General features: G+C 43.0%; 1 protein-coding gene across 1 annotated transcript in view; it reads left to right on the top strand.

Annotated features, from left to right (window-relative positions):
• ARHGAP31 (Rho GTPase activating protein 31) overlaps window positions 1-17,223 on the top strand; it is a 108,428-nt gene that overhangs the window by 83,746 nt on the left and 7,459 nt on the right. The window contains exons 7-11 of the mRNA XM_037525501.2: window positions 3,139-3,337; window positions 5,624-5,748; window positions 8,125-8,187; window positions 10,089-10,661; window positions 15,001-15,278. Coding sequence (XP_037381398.1) covers window positions 3,139-3,337; window positions 5,624-5,748; window positions 8,125-8,187; window positions 10,089-10,661; window positions 15,001-15,278 — 1,238 coding nt within the window. The remainder of the gene's footprint in view (window positions 1-3,138; window positions 3,338-5,623; window positions 5,749-8,124; window positions 8,188-10,088; window positions 10,662-15,000; window positions 15,279-17,223) is intronic.

Genomic DNA, 17,223 nt, shown 5'->3' with positions numbered 1-17,223 from the left:
TGTATAAATAAATAAATAAATCTTTAAAAAAAAAAAACATAAATATGTATGAAGCATGAAGCACCTCTTATGTGCCAGGCACTGTCCTAGACACAGACTATCTCAATATACAAAATGGCAAGACCTTGCCCTGCAGAGAGCCATGGTCTGGTTGGAAAGACAGGCAATAAATATGTTTAAAAATAAATACATTATCACTTCAAAGACAATAAACACCATGAAGAAAATATATAAGGGTAATGTGATGGCCAGCAACCAGGGGATATGATTTTAGTGCAAAGTGGTTATGGTGTCTGAGGAAGTGATCTTTGAACTGAGACCTGAATGATAAAAGGAACCGTTATGGGAGGATCTGCGGGACAAATGTTCCAAACTCAGAGAACAAGGAGGAAAAAAGCTCTGAGTTGGAAAGGACCTCAGCATTGCAGAAAGCAGACTAAAGCCAGTGTGATCTCCAAAGTGGGGTGTCACACCCTGGTTGGTACCAAAGATCAGTTCTGAAGTATGGAAGAAACTTTAAAACAAAATAATTTGTTTGTTTGTTTTTATTGTATACTTTGTAATTTCTATGATTTTGCATATATTTTATCTTACACATAATATAAACAATAGTGTGTATATCTACTTTACAAATATATACATTTTCTAATGGGAGTGAAGATGCAAAACATTTTTACTGTATACTGTATACTACCAGCAGACCAGTAGGTCGGTGGGCAAAGAGGAGAGAAAAAGCAAATGGAAGGTCCCAGTAAGTCGTGCTCATAGTTGGGTTTGTTCTCAGTGCTCTGGGAAAGCACTGAAGGATTTGAGCAGGTGAGGTGGGGGTGTGGGTTGTGAAGGATCTAAGCATTCTGGCTGCTGTGCGAAGGAGAGACTGAAAGGCAGCAAGACAGGAAGCAGAGGGCCAGCTCAGGCACTATGGCAGAAACCAGGTGGGAAGTCATGATGGCTTGGACTAGCATGTCAGTGGTGGAAAGGAGCAAAGTGACTAGATCCAGAATATATTTTAGAGGTACAGTTACAGGACTTGCTTACGGGTTTGATGGGGGTGAGGAGTACATCAAAGAAAGGAATGACAGTACGGTTTTGAGTTGGAGAAGATGGAAGACCTAGTTTAGAGGTGAGGAGCAGAAATCACTGTATTGAAATGTAAAACTAGAGCTGTCTATGAGACATCTAAGTAGAGATGATGTGCAGGCTTTCGGATACTAGGGCCTGGAATTTGGGAAACAGTAGGTGCTAAGGTGAAGTCTCCTGACCCTCCAGTGGATATTTTTACTAGTTGCTCCACAGTGATTTAATTTTTTAAATAAATAGATAACAAAATCATCAATAATCCAGAATCTTGAACAAATACTGAGAGTAAATTAAATTTAAATATATTAACCTCTTTTGGATTAAGTCAGAAAACTCAGTTTAAGTTAGAAACTTAATAAAAAGTTCTCAGGATGGCAGATTTACTTTATGGCCATCCTGCTGATTTATGAACATTCCATCCTCCCAGGAAACAACCCAGTGTCACTTACTGTCTGTTTTCTACAAGGTCATTTTTCAGTGGTTTTAGTTCTCTCCACCTGGAAAGGGTCCATGCTCTGTAGGGAAATAATGCCATCAAGGCAAGTTCTGTGCCACAAATGATTTCCTAGTCTCAGCTGGTCCAGATTATCCTTGAGTCTCCTCACATCTGAAGTTACAGAAAACTGGCAAGGTTGCCAAAGACTAAGACAAAAATTTAGCTCTCTTCTTTTTTTATTTATAAAATCAGGGATTCTCAACCTTGGACTGCTGAAATTTTTTGCTACATGATTCTTGTTGTGGATGCTGGCCTGTGCATTGTAGGGTATTTAGCAGCACCCTTAACTTCATTAGAAGCTAAGTACACTCACATACTTGCGTGTCTCCAGACATTGTCAAATGTCTCCAACTGGGTATATGTGTGCGTGTATGTATGAGGTGTATGAGGTGGAAAGGACCTCAGCACTGTCAAGCTATCACCAGCACTGCAGAATGGATTCAATTCTCGGCCAGGAAGCTGACCCATATGGTGTAGCAGACCTCTCCTGTCTCGCCCCCTGCTCCCCTCAGCAGTATATTTCAGAAAATCCACCTGTTCTGCTTCCCACTCTGTCTCTGGTGAATCCTCTCACCCCCACACCTCTGGCCTACCTCCCGTTCTTGTATGCATAAATAAATAAAAATAAATCTTTAAAAAAATCCAGGGGCCTCCCCGGTGGCGCAGCGGTTGAGCACTGGGTTGCGAAGCTGCCCGCGGCCTCTGTGGCGCCGGTTCGATCCCTGGCTGCTCCCCGGCCACCGGAGGAGGGTCCCACATGGCGTGCAGACCTCTCCTGCCGCCCGCTGCTCCCCTCAGCAGTGTACTTCGGTCCTTCTACCTGCTCTGCTCCCCGCTCTGGCTCTGGTGAATTCTCTCACCCTCCCGCGCTTCTGACTGTACCCAGTGCATGTATAAACAAAACAAACAAACAAACCAGCAAACAAATAAATAAAGCATGCCTCTATAAAAAAAAAAAAAAAAAAAAAAAAAAAATAAAAAAAATAAAAAAAATCCAGAAGGAAGGGATTGGCCATGAGTAAAAAGTCACTTATCTTTAAGGAAACAGTATAGGCTGTAAAATGTCTTTTTACTGCAGAGACATAAGCTTACATGAAGTCTGAAAAGTACAGGTGCCAACCCTAAAATGCCTTGGAGCTTTTAAGAAGAGGGACAGTCTCCTGTTTTACCTAGCTGAATGAGGCTGCCTCTACAGCTCAACATACATTTGCCCTGACCAAAGCACTAGACAAATTTCTAGGAATGAAGACCCATTGCTGTTCCTCTGGCCTATAGTAACTGCTCAGTAAATGTTTGATGAGTGAATGAGTGAGTGGAGTGAATGGTCTCTCTCTGAAAAGTACAAGAAGTGCAGGTTGCCTCCTACAGCTCTGTGTGCCTCCTGGTTAGTCTAGCCGAGAGGGTGGTCAGTTTTCGGTGTGCAGCCTCCACCCCAGAGCCCACCATGCCCAAGAGAAGCCCTCTGTGAGGAGGTCAAGAGCAGAAATAATGTGGTTGGGGGATCTGATTGGACCTGCTACACAATCTCCTCCCATGACTGAGCTCTTCTCTTCTCTTTATAGGAAACCGGCCCATCATGAAGAGTCTGACCTTGCCAGCCCTCTCCCTGCCCATGAAGCTGGTAAGCCTGGAGGAAGCTCAGGCCCGGAGCTTGGCTACTAACCATCCAGCTCGGAAGGAAAGACGGGAAAACAGCCTGCCTGAGATCGTCCCTCCCATGGGCACCCTTTTCCACACTGTCCTTGAGTTACCAGACAGCAAGTAGGTGACATTCGTTTAAGTTCTGGGAGATGTTTGGACGAAGGGGGACAAAGGAGGAAGTCATGTTCTCTCAGGCCATGGTGGCAGCATGGCTCAGGGGTTCAGTCTGGGTGGGATGTAAGGAAACATTCCAGAAGAGAAGGGAACTGTCTCTACCACTGCCTTCACCAGAGATCGATGACTTTGCTCACCACCCTAAAGTATTAAGACCCTGATCCCCCATTTGAGATCTCCAGTACCATGATGGGGGTGAGGCTTGTAGGGTCAAGAGTCATGACTAAAATCCTTCATTACTTAGTTTAGACAAATAGGCTTGACATTTTCAAAAGGAAGTTTGCTAAAAACAAAACTTTGACCTCTACCCTTTCCTCTACCCCCATGGGACATTACCAAAAGAGGACAGAAGTGAATGGAGGACTGGGTGACAAATAATGCCATTCTAGAATGAGCGCCTACGACATGCAGCACTGGGGACATACATCCCTAGTTTTCGTTCCTTCTTTCATGCTGGCCAGAGACCTCTGCCCTGCAGAACAATCCAAATGTCATTTTCATTCGTACAATACTTTCTTTGCTCATTTCTCCCTTTCACTTCCTCACGCCCACCATAAAGAGGAGACAATGATCAAAGGAGGAGGCAGACAGTAGGTGGAGGAGCTGGGAGGCATCTCTCTATCGGAAAACATCATCCTTGCTGCTTGGTCAGTGAAAGATGCATAAAAGCAGGTCCTCAGGGGCCTCCCTGGTGGCGCAAGGGGTTAAGATGCAACCTTTGAAGCTATCTGCAGCCACTGCAGCATGAGTTCGATCCCCGGCCAGGGAGCTGAACCACATGGCACAACAGACCTCTCCTGACTCACCCACTGCTCCCCTCAGCAGTGTATTTCAGTCAGTCTGCCTGTTCTGCTCCCCACTCTGTCTCTGGTGAATCCTCTCACCCTCCACACCTCTGGCCTGTACCCCAGTCTTTATGTACGTAAGTAAATAAATCTTTAAAAAAAAAAAAAAAAACAGGTCCTCAGAACTATGCCCGTGTCCTGACATGCTGGCTTCCTTTTGGGGAGAGAGGAAGAACGCTGCCACATTGTGCAGCGATAGGGGCCGCCTGTCATGCTATGAGAGTGGTACAGCTGGAACTCATTTGGTGAGAAACCCCTTCATTTCCTGGAGTGTATGGATCACACTGTCATGAGACTGAACGGATTGTCCCACTCCTTAAATCCCTGGAAAGTAATTTCTACCCAGGGTTCAGTAAGAAGAGCACCTTGGGAGGATCATCAAGTACAGTTTCTCTGTGCCTGCAATCACATCTGGGCTGTACCATGCTCGACGATATACTAGCTGCAAAATATACTTTAAGGCCAAGGGATTGAAATAAAGAGGCTAGATCCAAAAGAAACCACCAAGCACTGTAGATCTATCTCTGATCACAAAAACACACGAGCTTGAGATGAGTATGCCCTGTGAGAAGTCTACAGAGAAGGTCCTTTGTGGAACCCACCCGTTGCAGGGTTTCATCCTGGATCTTTATGGAAGCCAACGGCTAGGCCAAGCCGGAGAAGGAAAAGGCCTCTGTGGTGACCCCTGGTGGCACCAGGCTCTTTCCAGCCCCATCTATCAATCTCCTGCTCCCGCCTCCTACTGAAAAAGCCTGGTACCAGAGCCACACCGACTGCCAACTGCCGTCTGTGTTTCTCCTCAATGATCACTGACCACACCCAGCGGCCTCCAATTCTCTCAGGCCACAATGTTTCCCAAGTTGCTTTCTCATCTATCTCCTCTGCCATCTATGAAAGTCTTCACCAGTCCTTTCCTGGCCTATGAATGTCTCAGCAGTGTGGCCGAAGTGCAAAGAACATAACAGGACTGAGGTCTATGGTCTTTTGTGTTTACTTTTGCAAAAAAAAATTGTTGTTTTTGAAAACCCAGGACTACAGTGCTTACCAGAATTCCCAGAATTATGTGGTTCCTTGTGGTCTGAGTCTCCCCACTGACCTCAATCCCTGCCCCATCCCTGCTTCTGTTTGCCCCCAACTCCCACCTCTAATAGCATATTTTTGCCCCTTCTCTGGGAAATGTGGCCCTTTGCTCTCACTTGTGGAAGCCTAGCTTAGCCAGCCCCAGCCTGGGTGAGAGACGGGCTCATCTTGGATTTTAGAGAGAAGGTTCTTCAAATGTCAGAGCCACTCATAACTAAGAACATGACTGAGGTATTCCTTGTCAATTTAAAAGTCCCAATGAAACAACTAGCTACCAAACTAATCCCTCGTTGCTTTGTTCTTTTAGAAGAAAGCTCTCCAGTAAATCAAAGAAGTGGAAATCAATATTTAACCTGGGACGTTCTGGATCAGACTCGAAATCAAAGCTAAGTAGAAATGGCAGCGTATTTGTGAGAGGACAAAGGCTCTCAGGTAAGAATCAACAGAATAAAAAAAAATTTTTTTTCCCCCAACTCTACTTCCTAAGTCTTTGATTTGGTCACGTCAGACTCACTAGGTAGTTTTTATTTTAGATATCTAAAAAAGGTGGCAAAAATCATACACAGAGAACCTTAAGCCCTTCACATGCTTCCCTAAATGTTAACATTTTACACAACAGTAATATGATGATCAAAGTCAGAAAATTAACAGACCATACTCATCTCTGACCAGTGGCCCCACTAATATCCATCTCTGGTCCAATATCCAGTCTAGGAACCCACATTACATTTAGTAGTCCTGCCTCCTTCATCACTGCCAACCTAGCACAGTTCCTCAGCCTTCTTTTTCTTTTTTTTTAAGATTTATTTATTTATTTATACAAGCACTGGGTACAGTCAGAAGTGCGGGAGGGTGAGATAATTCACTAGAGCCAGAGCAGGGAGTAGAACAGGCAGAGTGACGAAATACACTGCTGAGGGGAGCAGCGGGCGGCAGGAGAGGTCTGCGCACCATGTGGGACCCTCGCCCGGGGGACGGGAATCGAACCGGCGCTGCAGAGGCTGTGGGCAGCTTCGCAGCCCAGCGCTCAACTGCTGTGCCACCAGGGGAGGCCCTTCCTCAGCCTTTTTGACCATGACACTTTGGAAGAGTACTGGCCATTTATTTCCTAGAGTATATTGCTGCATTTGTCTGATGTTTTCTCATGATCAGATTGAGGTTATGAGTGTTTTGCTGCCAGTATCTTACTGCTGGTGATGTTAACTTTGATTACTTGCTTGAACTGCTGTCTACAAGGTTTTGCCCTTGTGAAATCACTATTTCTTCCTTTACAACTATTAAGTATCTTGAGGGAAATATTTGGAGACAATGCAAATATCCTGTTGCTCCTCATACTTACTTACTGTGGTGTTTGCCAGGGAATCATTTTCTATTTCCATCATTCTCTCCACATTTATCAATTGAACTCCACTATAAACAAGTATGTCCCTGGGGCCTCCCCTGGTGGCTCAGGAGGTTGAGCACAGCGCTGTGAAGCTGTCCACAGTCTCTGCAGCGCTGGTTCGATCCCGGCTGGCCTGCATGGGTCCCACATGGCGAGCAGACCTCTCCTGTCTCGCCCGCGGTTCCCCTCAGCAGTGTATTTCATCAGTCTGCCTGTTCTGTTTCCCGCTGTCTCTGGTGAATCCTCTCACTCTCCCACGCATCTGGCCTGTACCCTGGTTCTTGTATAAATAAGTAAATAAATCTTTTTTTAAAAAAAAAGAAGTTATGTTCCTTCTTCCCCACAGTCATGGTCATGATTTTTAAATGAGAATGGTGTCCTGTGGAAATTATATCTGCATATTAATAGCAACTTATGCTAGAAGGAATTGAGGGTAACACTGCACAATGGGGAATATAACATTGCAACAGAAAGGGAAACCCAAAGAAATATACCACAATGACCTAATGTTCTAGATTGAAGTATGATTTTTGAAAGGGGAAGTAGTTACGAAAACAGTTGTAAGAGGTAAATGTACAAATGCAATGAGAAAATCTTGATTGGATCCTACTTTAGGGGAAAAAAAGGGGAGAATTTGAGGTGAGTCATAGCTGGCAAGAAACTCCTGATATGGTAATAACAGATTTGCTTAAGCACAACAAAGAGAGAATTTAAATTACAGAATCAGTGATACAATAAAAGAGCTTCACCAAGTAATGAAAAATCAAAAACAATAGAACAAAGCAAATCAGTAAAAATGAAATAAATGATCTGCCTTGGTCTTAATTTAGGAAGATTTCCATCCCCATGTGGTTTTCCAAGGTGCGGGATCAAAAGGCAGTAAACTCACAGCCTGCACAGGGTGTTCCTGGCCAGAGCTTCTGAGCAAGGATGTACCACCAAATTGCCCACAGAGCAGTTCAAACCCATAGCAACTTTGCCTCAGGATGTCTGTGGTGAAGTGTGGGTTTTCAAAACTCCCCAGGTGATATGCAGCCAGGGTTAAAAACCACTGGTCTAAGGCCTTGTGAGTAAACTAATTATAGATCACCAAACTGGCTAAACATTGATGGGACACAGAAGTGAAATGAAAGAACCATCGGAGGCAATACCAGTGATTCTCTGTGACCTTGACTGTTGCTTGAGTGGTTGTTTTTCACTAGGAGAGAACAGCTGGAACCCTAGACAAAATGGCAATTTACTTTTATCTGTAGTATGTTAAATAAAACTGATCTACAGATGTCCTGGTTTTATAAGATTAATCCCATTAAGAAAGTAAAAACATTCAGGGTGGAGTGGGGGGATAGTTTCCAAGGGGAAGATTATAAATATTTGAAAAACTTTTCCTAAAGTTCATCAGGGATTGTTTTTTCTTTCGTCTCTAGTGGAAAAGGCGACTATCCGACCAGCGAAAAGCATGGATTCACTGTGCTCAGTTCCTGTGGAAGGTGAGATTTTAATTAGGTTCCGAATTGGGTAGTACAATTGTAGACAGCTCCCTCACCAGATTTGTCTTCATAGAAAACTGACAGGGCTTCATATTGCCACTCATTACCACACACCATCCCCCAGGCCCACATCTCTCCCTGATCTTTCCTGAACTCAAGAGTTTCACTAGGCCCCCACATTAACCTCCCTTACTTTACTGCAGATTGAGGTGTCTTTCTCCAGTCTTCCCCTAACTACAGCAGGAAGCAACAGCTACTTTACCTTCAAACCTGAACCAGGTAAAAGATCAACACCAGAAAACCAAGGCAAAAGAGACTTCCCTCTTGAGCATCAAAAAGAGTCTAGCACTCTTTTTGGTTTATACCTCAGAGTTTTGAGCTAGAGGCTTGTGTGTCTTGAATTTGGGTGTTCCCATAGGTATTAGCTTCATAGTACTTATCAAGGCATGATTGGGGTTGGTAAGATCCATACATGTATTCATCCATCCATTCATCAATAAACAGTGGCCAGTACTCCATGCCAGGCATGTGTAAACTACAACATCCCATGTCAGAGTTGATGTGCGTATATATGCATGCAAGTGACACCTGCCACCAAAATTAAACCCCACCACGTTGGTTCTCATAGCTTTGACTTTCAAGCTGACTTGCCTGAACCTCTTGCTTCTATTTTTGTTAAACAACCAACGAGCACTGTTACAAGATACAGGGCTTCCATATCAGCATATTTTATCCCAAGCCTTTCTAACTCTTTTAATACAAAACATTTTTTTTTCCTTTGATAAATGAGCCAGCCAGAAACAATGTAGAAGTCTTTAGAACAACTTTTTAAAAACCTGTAAAATACTCAGTGAGCACTTTTTTTAAGCAAACTCAGAATTTTTTTTTTTTTTTTTTTTTTTTTGCATTTTCTCATCTTTATATTCATCCTTTTGTTTTGGTTTTGAAACCCTTGGGAGAGTTCCTGCCCAGTTTTGCAGGATTTAATACTTCAAAATCTAGGTCACAATCTCCATGGGTGTTGAGGAGGGAATTTTAATGTTTCTGAGTCTCTGTTTCCTCATGTGTTAAAGAACCTAATTACACTTCCTCTACAATGATCATAAGATTTTAAACATCATGTCACATAAAATGCCCAGCATCATGCTTAGTACCTAGATGGAAATTCTTCTCCAGACTCCTGACAACTCATTTGTCACCTCTCAGCTGTTTCATGGAAATTTCCTTTTGTTTCTTTTCTCAAACAGATTTTTCTCTTTTTTGCCTTCACTTCTAAGTCAGTCAGGAACTTGTTCTTCAGAATTATCTTTTCTGACATTTAGTTAATTTACATTTCTAGTTCCTCATCCTCTGAATCAGCAGGAAGAAGCCTGGGAAAAGAGAAAGGTCTAACTGAGAACAGCATTTGTTTCCCTGCTGGAAAATCAAAACCCGATTTGGGTTTATCTGCCAAAGAAGACTTAAAACACTAAGTTTAAAACAAAATTCTGTTACTTTGCCCTTTCTGTCTTTTTCATTTTGAGCAAATATCATTCTACCCTCTCTCATCCACCTTTTATTTTTTTATGATCTGTATTTAATGCTTGGAGGATGGCAGCTCTATTGAACAATCTTAGGAGTGGCCTTCTTTTAGAAACTGCTCTACCTGCAAAGTTGCAAATGGATACATATGACACAACAGCAGTTGATCCTACCAAGGCATCATGACAAATTCTGTGCACATGAGAAGATGCTTCAAATGTTCATCAAATGTTCATGTTCCTGTCTTTTTTAGGACCATGGTCTTATTAGAATGCTAAGCCTTTCTAATCATCAAGCATGTGTGCCTGCCCATATTGGGAGGCTGTGAGTTGTGTGACTTCCCAGGCTGCTGACCATGTGATTGTTTGCTTTTTCCTTAGGAAAAGAAACAAAAGGAAATTTCAATCGAACAGTCACCACGGGTGGATTTTTTATTCCAGCTGGGAAAATGCACTCAGCCAGCACTGGCAGTTCTTGTGACCTCAGCAAGCAAGAGGTTGAATGGGGTCCACAGGGGATGCCGGCGGGGGCTGAGGGAGGCTTTGACATGAGCAGTGACCGAAACCAACTCCAGGGCACTCAGGCCCGGCCCCCACCTGAGCAGCTGAAGGTTTTCCGACCCATTGAGGATCCCGAAGGCGAGCAAACAGCCCCGAAGATGCTGGGCATGTTCTACACCTCCAATGACAGTTCTAGCAAATCTGTATTCACCAGCAGCCTCTTCCAGATGGAGCCCTCGCCCCGTCACCAGCGCAAGGCCCTGAACATCTCCGAGCCCTTTGCTGTGTCCGTGCCACTCCGTGTGTCAGCTGTCATCAGCACCAACAGTACCCCATGCAGAACACCCCCAAAGGAACTGCAGTCTCTTTCCAGCCTAGAAGAGTTTTCTTTCCAAGGGCCAGAGAGTGGAGGTTGGCCTGAAGAGGAGAAGCCACCAGTAGCTGAGACTTCAGGTAAAGCAAGAGAGAAAAGGTTTCTGTCCTTTGCAAGAGATGAAAAACCAGACTTAGACTTGCTTCCCTAGAGTCTGTAAGACAGTGTAGGGATGTGACTAAGACTGGGTTCAGGAGCCAGACTTCCTGGGTACAAGTCCAGGCTCAGCCATTTTTCTGTACAATTGCGCCTTCTTCATGTTTGTTGTGAATATTATGTTAATACATGTAAAGCTCCCAGAACAGTATCCAATACATAGTAAGTACTTAGTAAATGTTATCGTTAATTTATTATTACTCACACAGTGAGGGCAAAGGAGGAAAAGCACACAGAATGAAATGCAGACCTGCAATTGGTGATTCAAATTTTCCAGACACAACTTCTCTCCATCCATTCAGCCTTCATTTCAATCTCCCATCTGCAGAGAGTATGGCTAGCAGCCCTAGCGTGAAAAAGAGCATCTTTTTCCCAAAGTCTTTGTCAAATGCAGTGAGGTCTCTGATTGGACCTCCTTTGGTCACATGTTCAGCCTTCAACCATTATTGCCTGGCTAATAGGCTTCTAAGATGGGCTAAATTTGAGTCTTTGAGCAATTTCTAGAGTGGGGTTCTGTGGTTGGTTTTTTTTTTTTTTAAAGATTTATTTATTCATTTATACAAGAGCTGGGGTACAGGCCAGATTCGCAGGAGGGTGAGAGACAGAGCAGGGAACAGAACAGGCAGACTGACGAAATACACTGCTGAGGGGAGCAATGGGCGAGACAGGAGAGGTCTGCTGCGCCATGTAATACCCTCACCAGCCAGCCAAGATCGAACCAGCACTGCAGAGGCTGTGGACAGCTTCACAGCACTGCGCTCAATCGCCTGTGCCACCAGGGGAGGCCCAGTTCTGTGGGCCCAGTTCTTAACCTCTGGTGGCCCAAGGGGTTAAGCACCACACTGTGAAGCAATCCGAAGCCTCTGCAGCACGAGTTCAATCCCCGGCCGGTCAGGGAGCAACCCACATGGCGCAGCAGCAGACCTCTCCTGTCTCACCTGCTGCTCCCCTCAGCAGTGTATTTCACTCACTCTGTCTGTTCTCTTCCCTACTCTGTCACTGGTGAGTCCTGTCACCCTCCACATCTTTGGCCTGCACCCCAGCTCTTGTATGCATAAATAAATAAATCTTTAAAAAATAAAAGTAGGGAGAACCAACCTCAAAGAAAAGGATAACTGACAAACTATTGGAAATATGAATCTACCTGTAAAAATTGGTTTTGTCCTGTTATTTCTATAACCAGGAGCAAACTTATCTCACAAACCAATGTTTCTACTAGTTAAGGTATAGACCAAGCTACTGTAACAGAGAACAAAAACCCAATAAATCAACAAGATGGAAGCTGATTTCTATCTTAAATAGCCATCCACAGGTAGGTATCTGTGCTCTGGGAGACCCTCTGGGGCCACAGGTTCCTTCAGCTGTCCTCCAGAGGTGTTGTTCCTTCCTGCATGGTCAAAGCGGATTCAAAACCTCCGTAGCCACATTCCTGCCTGTAGGAAGGGGACCAGGGAAGGCAGCCAAGCAACTGCCCCTTAAGGATGGACCCATTTATCCTAAATAAATAGCTGCACAAGTGCAACATGTGTAAGTATATCACAGCATTATTCGTACTAGCAAAAGACTGGAAACCCAAATATGTGTCTTTAGGAGACAGACCGAATCCCTAGGATGCAGCCACACGATTGAATCCCTGGCATCTATAGCCCTATGTGCCTTTAAACTCAGTATTGCCTTAAATTCCGTATTTCCTTAAACTTCAGAGCATTTCTGGGGAAGCTAGTAGGGGGCAGTTTCTGTATGCACAGAAAGCCTCCTATCTCAAGTGTCTGCCTTGTGTTTCTGATTTTCTGCCTCAGGGCTTTTCTGAAAAGAGGCTCTCACAGAGCCCTTGCTCAGGCTAGCCCAAAAGTGTGGAAAATTACTAGATCAGCCCTCCACTTATAAGAGATGGGGATCATTGATTAGTGACCCAGCCTCCCACCATTTGGAGAAATAGTTGTGGAACTATTGTTACTCATGGTTCCTCAGAGGGTCACCAGGGATTTAGTTCTGGTGTTTCACTCTAACCAGCTCAGTAAATATTCTTTATTGAATTTTCCTCCATCACTGTCTCTCCTTCTCACCTGCATCCTGAAACCACCTTCCACAAAACACACCTGCTTCTAGAACCTTGGCTCAGCTCTACTTTGAGAGAAACTCAAACTAGGGCACATGCTAAAGAATATTAATCTCTGTATATACTAATTTGGCATAAATTTCAAGATAAATTGTTGAGTGAAGAATTGCAAAGTGTACAACAGTATATATCATATGTTATATTTTCTGTAATAAAGATGAGAAATAAATACATATAATTATCTGCTTGTGCATGCAAAAATGAACAATGGCAGAATAAACCAGAAATTAACAGAGTAATTATCCATTAGGGACAATACGAATGTGGAACAGAATGGAAGCAACTGGGAAGAAAGCAGTTGCTTTCTGAGTTTTTCATACACTTTTAACTTTTGAACCCTGTGTATCCTATGTATTTAGAATAATCTTTACATATTTAAAAATTAAATTAAATTTCAAAATTATCCTGCTAAGTAATGGGCAAAGGAAGATAATCAATTCTGAGTTGTTAATAGTTCAGACATCCCTGGGCCCAACGGATTTAGAAGATCAGCATCATTGTGAGACTCTTTGATTTAAACCACCAGCAGAGCCAGTGGTGGTGAGCAGTACTCATTCTTAATAACTTTTCTGAGTTTGCAGCGAAATAAGCCAGAAAGAAAAAGAAAAATACCGTATGGTCTCACTCATAGCAGGAATCTAGAAAACCTAAATAAGGGACCAGGAAAAAGAATAGCTATAACAAAGAAAAAAATCAAAATCAACAAACAGCTCTGAACCAGAGACACACTATGGGGGGGAGGGGATAGGAGGGATTGGGGTCAAAATAAGGGGGTTGCAATTGTATGGGGAATAAAAAAATAAAAATTTAAATAAAAAAATAAATGTTCTGAGTTTGTACTGTATGTCAGGCACCTTACTGCTTTGCCTCCATTATCTACCGTGTCCTCACAATATTCCTATATTATTACATATCATTTAATACTGTGGTACCAAGATTATAAGATTAAGAAACTAGAATTTGAATTCAGGTTTTATTAATTCCATTATAATTAACTATAATTAATTTTAATCTGCTATGCACCAATCACTATCTTAGGTCCTAAGTCTTTATTCTATACTGTGGAAACAGCCTTATACAATGTAATGGGGCCTCTTTGTACAAAGCAGTAGAGGCCAAACTTGAGGTTGGCTTCCCTCTCTCCTGCCAGGTAGATGCTTAAGATTAGAGGTTTATCACTTTAGACATATCCAAGTTAATGTGTAGATAACCTTTGGGAAGATTCATACAGGAAGTTGTCAATCATAATCAAAATACAACCGGAGGCAATAAGCTTGACTTTTCAGGGTCTGAATTTATTTACTTATCTGTGAAGTGAAAGAATGGATTAAAGTAAGTTTTCTCAGTCTTCACATTATTGACATTTTGGGCTGGGTAATTCTTTACTGTGGGGAGTTACATGATGCTTTGTTAGATATCTAGCAGTATCTCTGGCTTCTACCTACAGCATGCCAGTAGCCACCACCACCTCCACTCCCACCTCCACCCAGCTGTGATGCCAAAAATGCCTCCAGACATTGGCAGATGTCTTCTGTGAAGGGAAGGAGCAATATGTCCCCCAGTTAAGAAACAATGAACAAGATGGGCCTCCCCGGTGGCGCAGCGGTTGAGCACTGGGTTGCGAAGCTGCCCGTGGCCTCTGCGGTGCCGGTTCAATCCCCGGCTGCTCCCCGGCCACCAGAGGAGGGTCCTGCATGGCGCGCAAACCTCTCCTGCTGCCCGCTGCTCCCCTCAGCAGTGTACTTTGGTCCTTCTGCCTGCTCTGCTCCCAGCTCTGGCTCTGGTGAATTCTCTCACCCTCCCGCGCTTCTGACTGTACCCAGTGCATGTATAAACAAACAAACAAACAAATAAATAAAAAAATAAATAACATGCCTCTATAAAAAAAAAAAAAGAAAGAAAAAGAAACAATGAACAAGATGGTGTTCAGGGTCTCTCTCATCTCTGAAATTCTATGACTCTGGGATCTGAGGATGGGGCATTGCTAGGATTGCTAGAGTAAAGAATGTGAAGGGGCAACAAACTGGGAGGGTTCTCTCCCTCTTTGTGAAGCAGGACTACTCATTATAGTTATCCTGCTGGGAAGGGAGTGGATGGAGCACAGTGGAATCTCCTTCAATTTATCACTCTCATCCTCATTGCAGCATCTGCACCTAAGAAGGTGTCTCCAGAAGATGCCAAACCAGTATCTGAAGCAGTGAGGACAGTGGAATGCAGCAAAGGCCTTCCTTTGGAGCCAGACACCCAACTGGAGAAGAAAACCTCAGAAATCCTCATGGACTGTCAACATTCAAGTGAATTAGAAAAGAGGCTGAATCCAGAGAAGGCGGTGAAGGAGGGAGGAGAGGCTGACCAGACGGAGTCCGGTGCTCCACAGGAGAGCCCCAGGGCCAGAACTGAAGCAGTGTTTCCCCATGAGATGGTAAGATTGACTCGTTACCCAGCGCAGCCAGCAAAGTCCTTTTTTCCCCAAGAGCTCTTGGTACATCTTCTGGTAGATTATTTTTGCTTTTTAATAACCAGTTTCTGCTACAGAAAAGTTAAGAGACAACATTTTAATCAGATCTGGGATTTATCTTGCAGTAGACTTTTCAGAGGTCTTGGTAATAGGAAGGAACTGTCTAGCTCAGATTCCCTAGACAGACTCAACTCTAAATATCTCTGACCTGAATTCACATGCCCTTGGAATATAATGACATTCAATCCTAGAAGCAGCACAAAACATACATATTATGCACTAGTCCCAAATAGAATGACCATTTATGAAATCCAGGTCTCTTCCAAATATCCTGGATAGACAATTATCTATGTTTGTTTGTTAAATTTCTGAAAGCTATCCAGGATCCAATCTTTCCTCCGATGGTTTCTAGAGAAGTTAAAATGTGGTGTGAGAGTTCACTTCCCCTCTTCTACTTTTTAGAGGTGGAATTAATTGTTCAAGATTTTATGAGATGTATTTGCATAGGATGAAGGTGTGAGGAGGTTTTCTAGGGATATCCAGAGAAGTAGCTAACATTTGTGAGGCAGCTCTGTGACCTGGAGGAGTGTGCCAAATGGGAAATGGAAGATTTTGTCTCTAACTTGCTTCCAAGGCCTTGGTTTCCAGAATATGCACAAAATACCCAAAAGACCCAGGAGTTAGAACAATGCATGGGTGCCACAGTGTCCTCAGGAACACTGAATAAAGGCTCCTGTAAGACTTTTGCATTATAACTTCCAGTAAGAGAATTCATAGTAAAGCCACAATGAGACAGCATTTCACAACCAATGACATGGTACTTTAAAAAACCTAGTGGACATATTAAAAAGACCTCCAACAAGAAGTGCTGGAGATAAAAAAGGAACTCTGTTGCACTGTTAGTATAGATGTAAATTGGTGTAAGTAACCATTATGGAAAACAATCTGGATTTGCCTTAAAAAAGTAAAAATGGAAATACTGTATGACCCAGCAATCCCACTCTTGGGCATCTATCTAAACAACATGAAATGATCACCACAAAAAAGTCTACGTTTCACAATGTTCACAGCAACATTATTTGCAATAAGTAGGATACAGAAGCAGCTTAAATATCTACCAGCAGATGATCAGATGAAGAGGATAGAGTATTTCCATACTATAGAATACTACTCCGCCATAAGATAAGTGAAATGCAGCCATTTTCAACAAAATGGATGAAGAGTGGAGAATTTTGTGTAATAAAGCAAATCAGAACCACATAAACAAATACCGGACATTACACGGCACACAATTCGGTAATGTGAAATACTTTCAACAGCTAGGAGGCATCAACAAACACAAGGCCTCTGAGGTTAAGAGGGAGGAGAGAAGGAAACAGACAAGGATCATAGGAATGGTGGTGGTGGGGAAATAATAAAGAAAAGGAAAAAAATGGTTGTTGTAAAAAAGTAGACAAGGAAAAAATGAATTTTTAATTGTCCCATCCAAATCATTAACAGAACCCGTTTTGTGCAATTTATTTTTTAAAAACGTGAAGATGAAAAAATGAAAGTTATCAGATTCATGCATTTGTTCCTTATGTAACAAAAAGTGTGAGTAGGTGTGGAGAGAAAGAATAGAACAGAAAAGAAAAAAACAACACCTACTTCGTGCCAAGCACTCTGCTGAGCACTGGATCGCTGTGTGTGCAAGAAGGTCACTGTTCCAGGCTTCTTGGAGGCTGGCAAGAAATGATGCTAAGTTGGCAGCAGGTCACACTTCTCAGAAAAGCCTGCACACCATTTTCAGATGTTGAGTATTTTTTCCTTTGGTAATAAGAAAATGCTGTATTTATTTATTTAGAAAGCAGATGGCAGGGCAACATTTTCATGCCTTGGGGAGGCTCTCATTCTTGTGAGCCACCCATAA

This window comes from Talpa occidentalis, unplaced genomic scaffold (assembly GCF_014898055.3).
Source record: "Talpa occidentalis isolate TD23 unplaced genomic scaffold, MPIMG_talOcc4v2.1 talOcc4.4, whole genome shotgun sequence".
Classification (NCBI taxonomy): Eukaryota; Metazoa; Chordata; class Mammalia; order Eulipotyphla; family Talpidae; genus Talpa; species Talpa occidentalis.
This window is presented reverse-complemented; position numbering and strand designations above follow the sequence as displayed.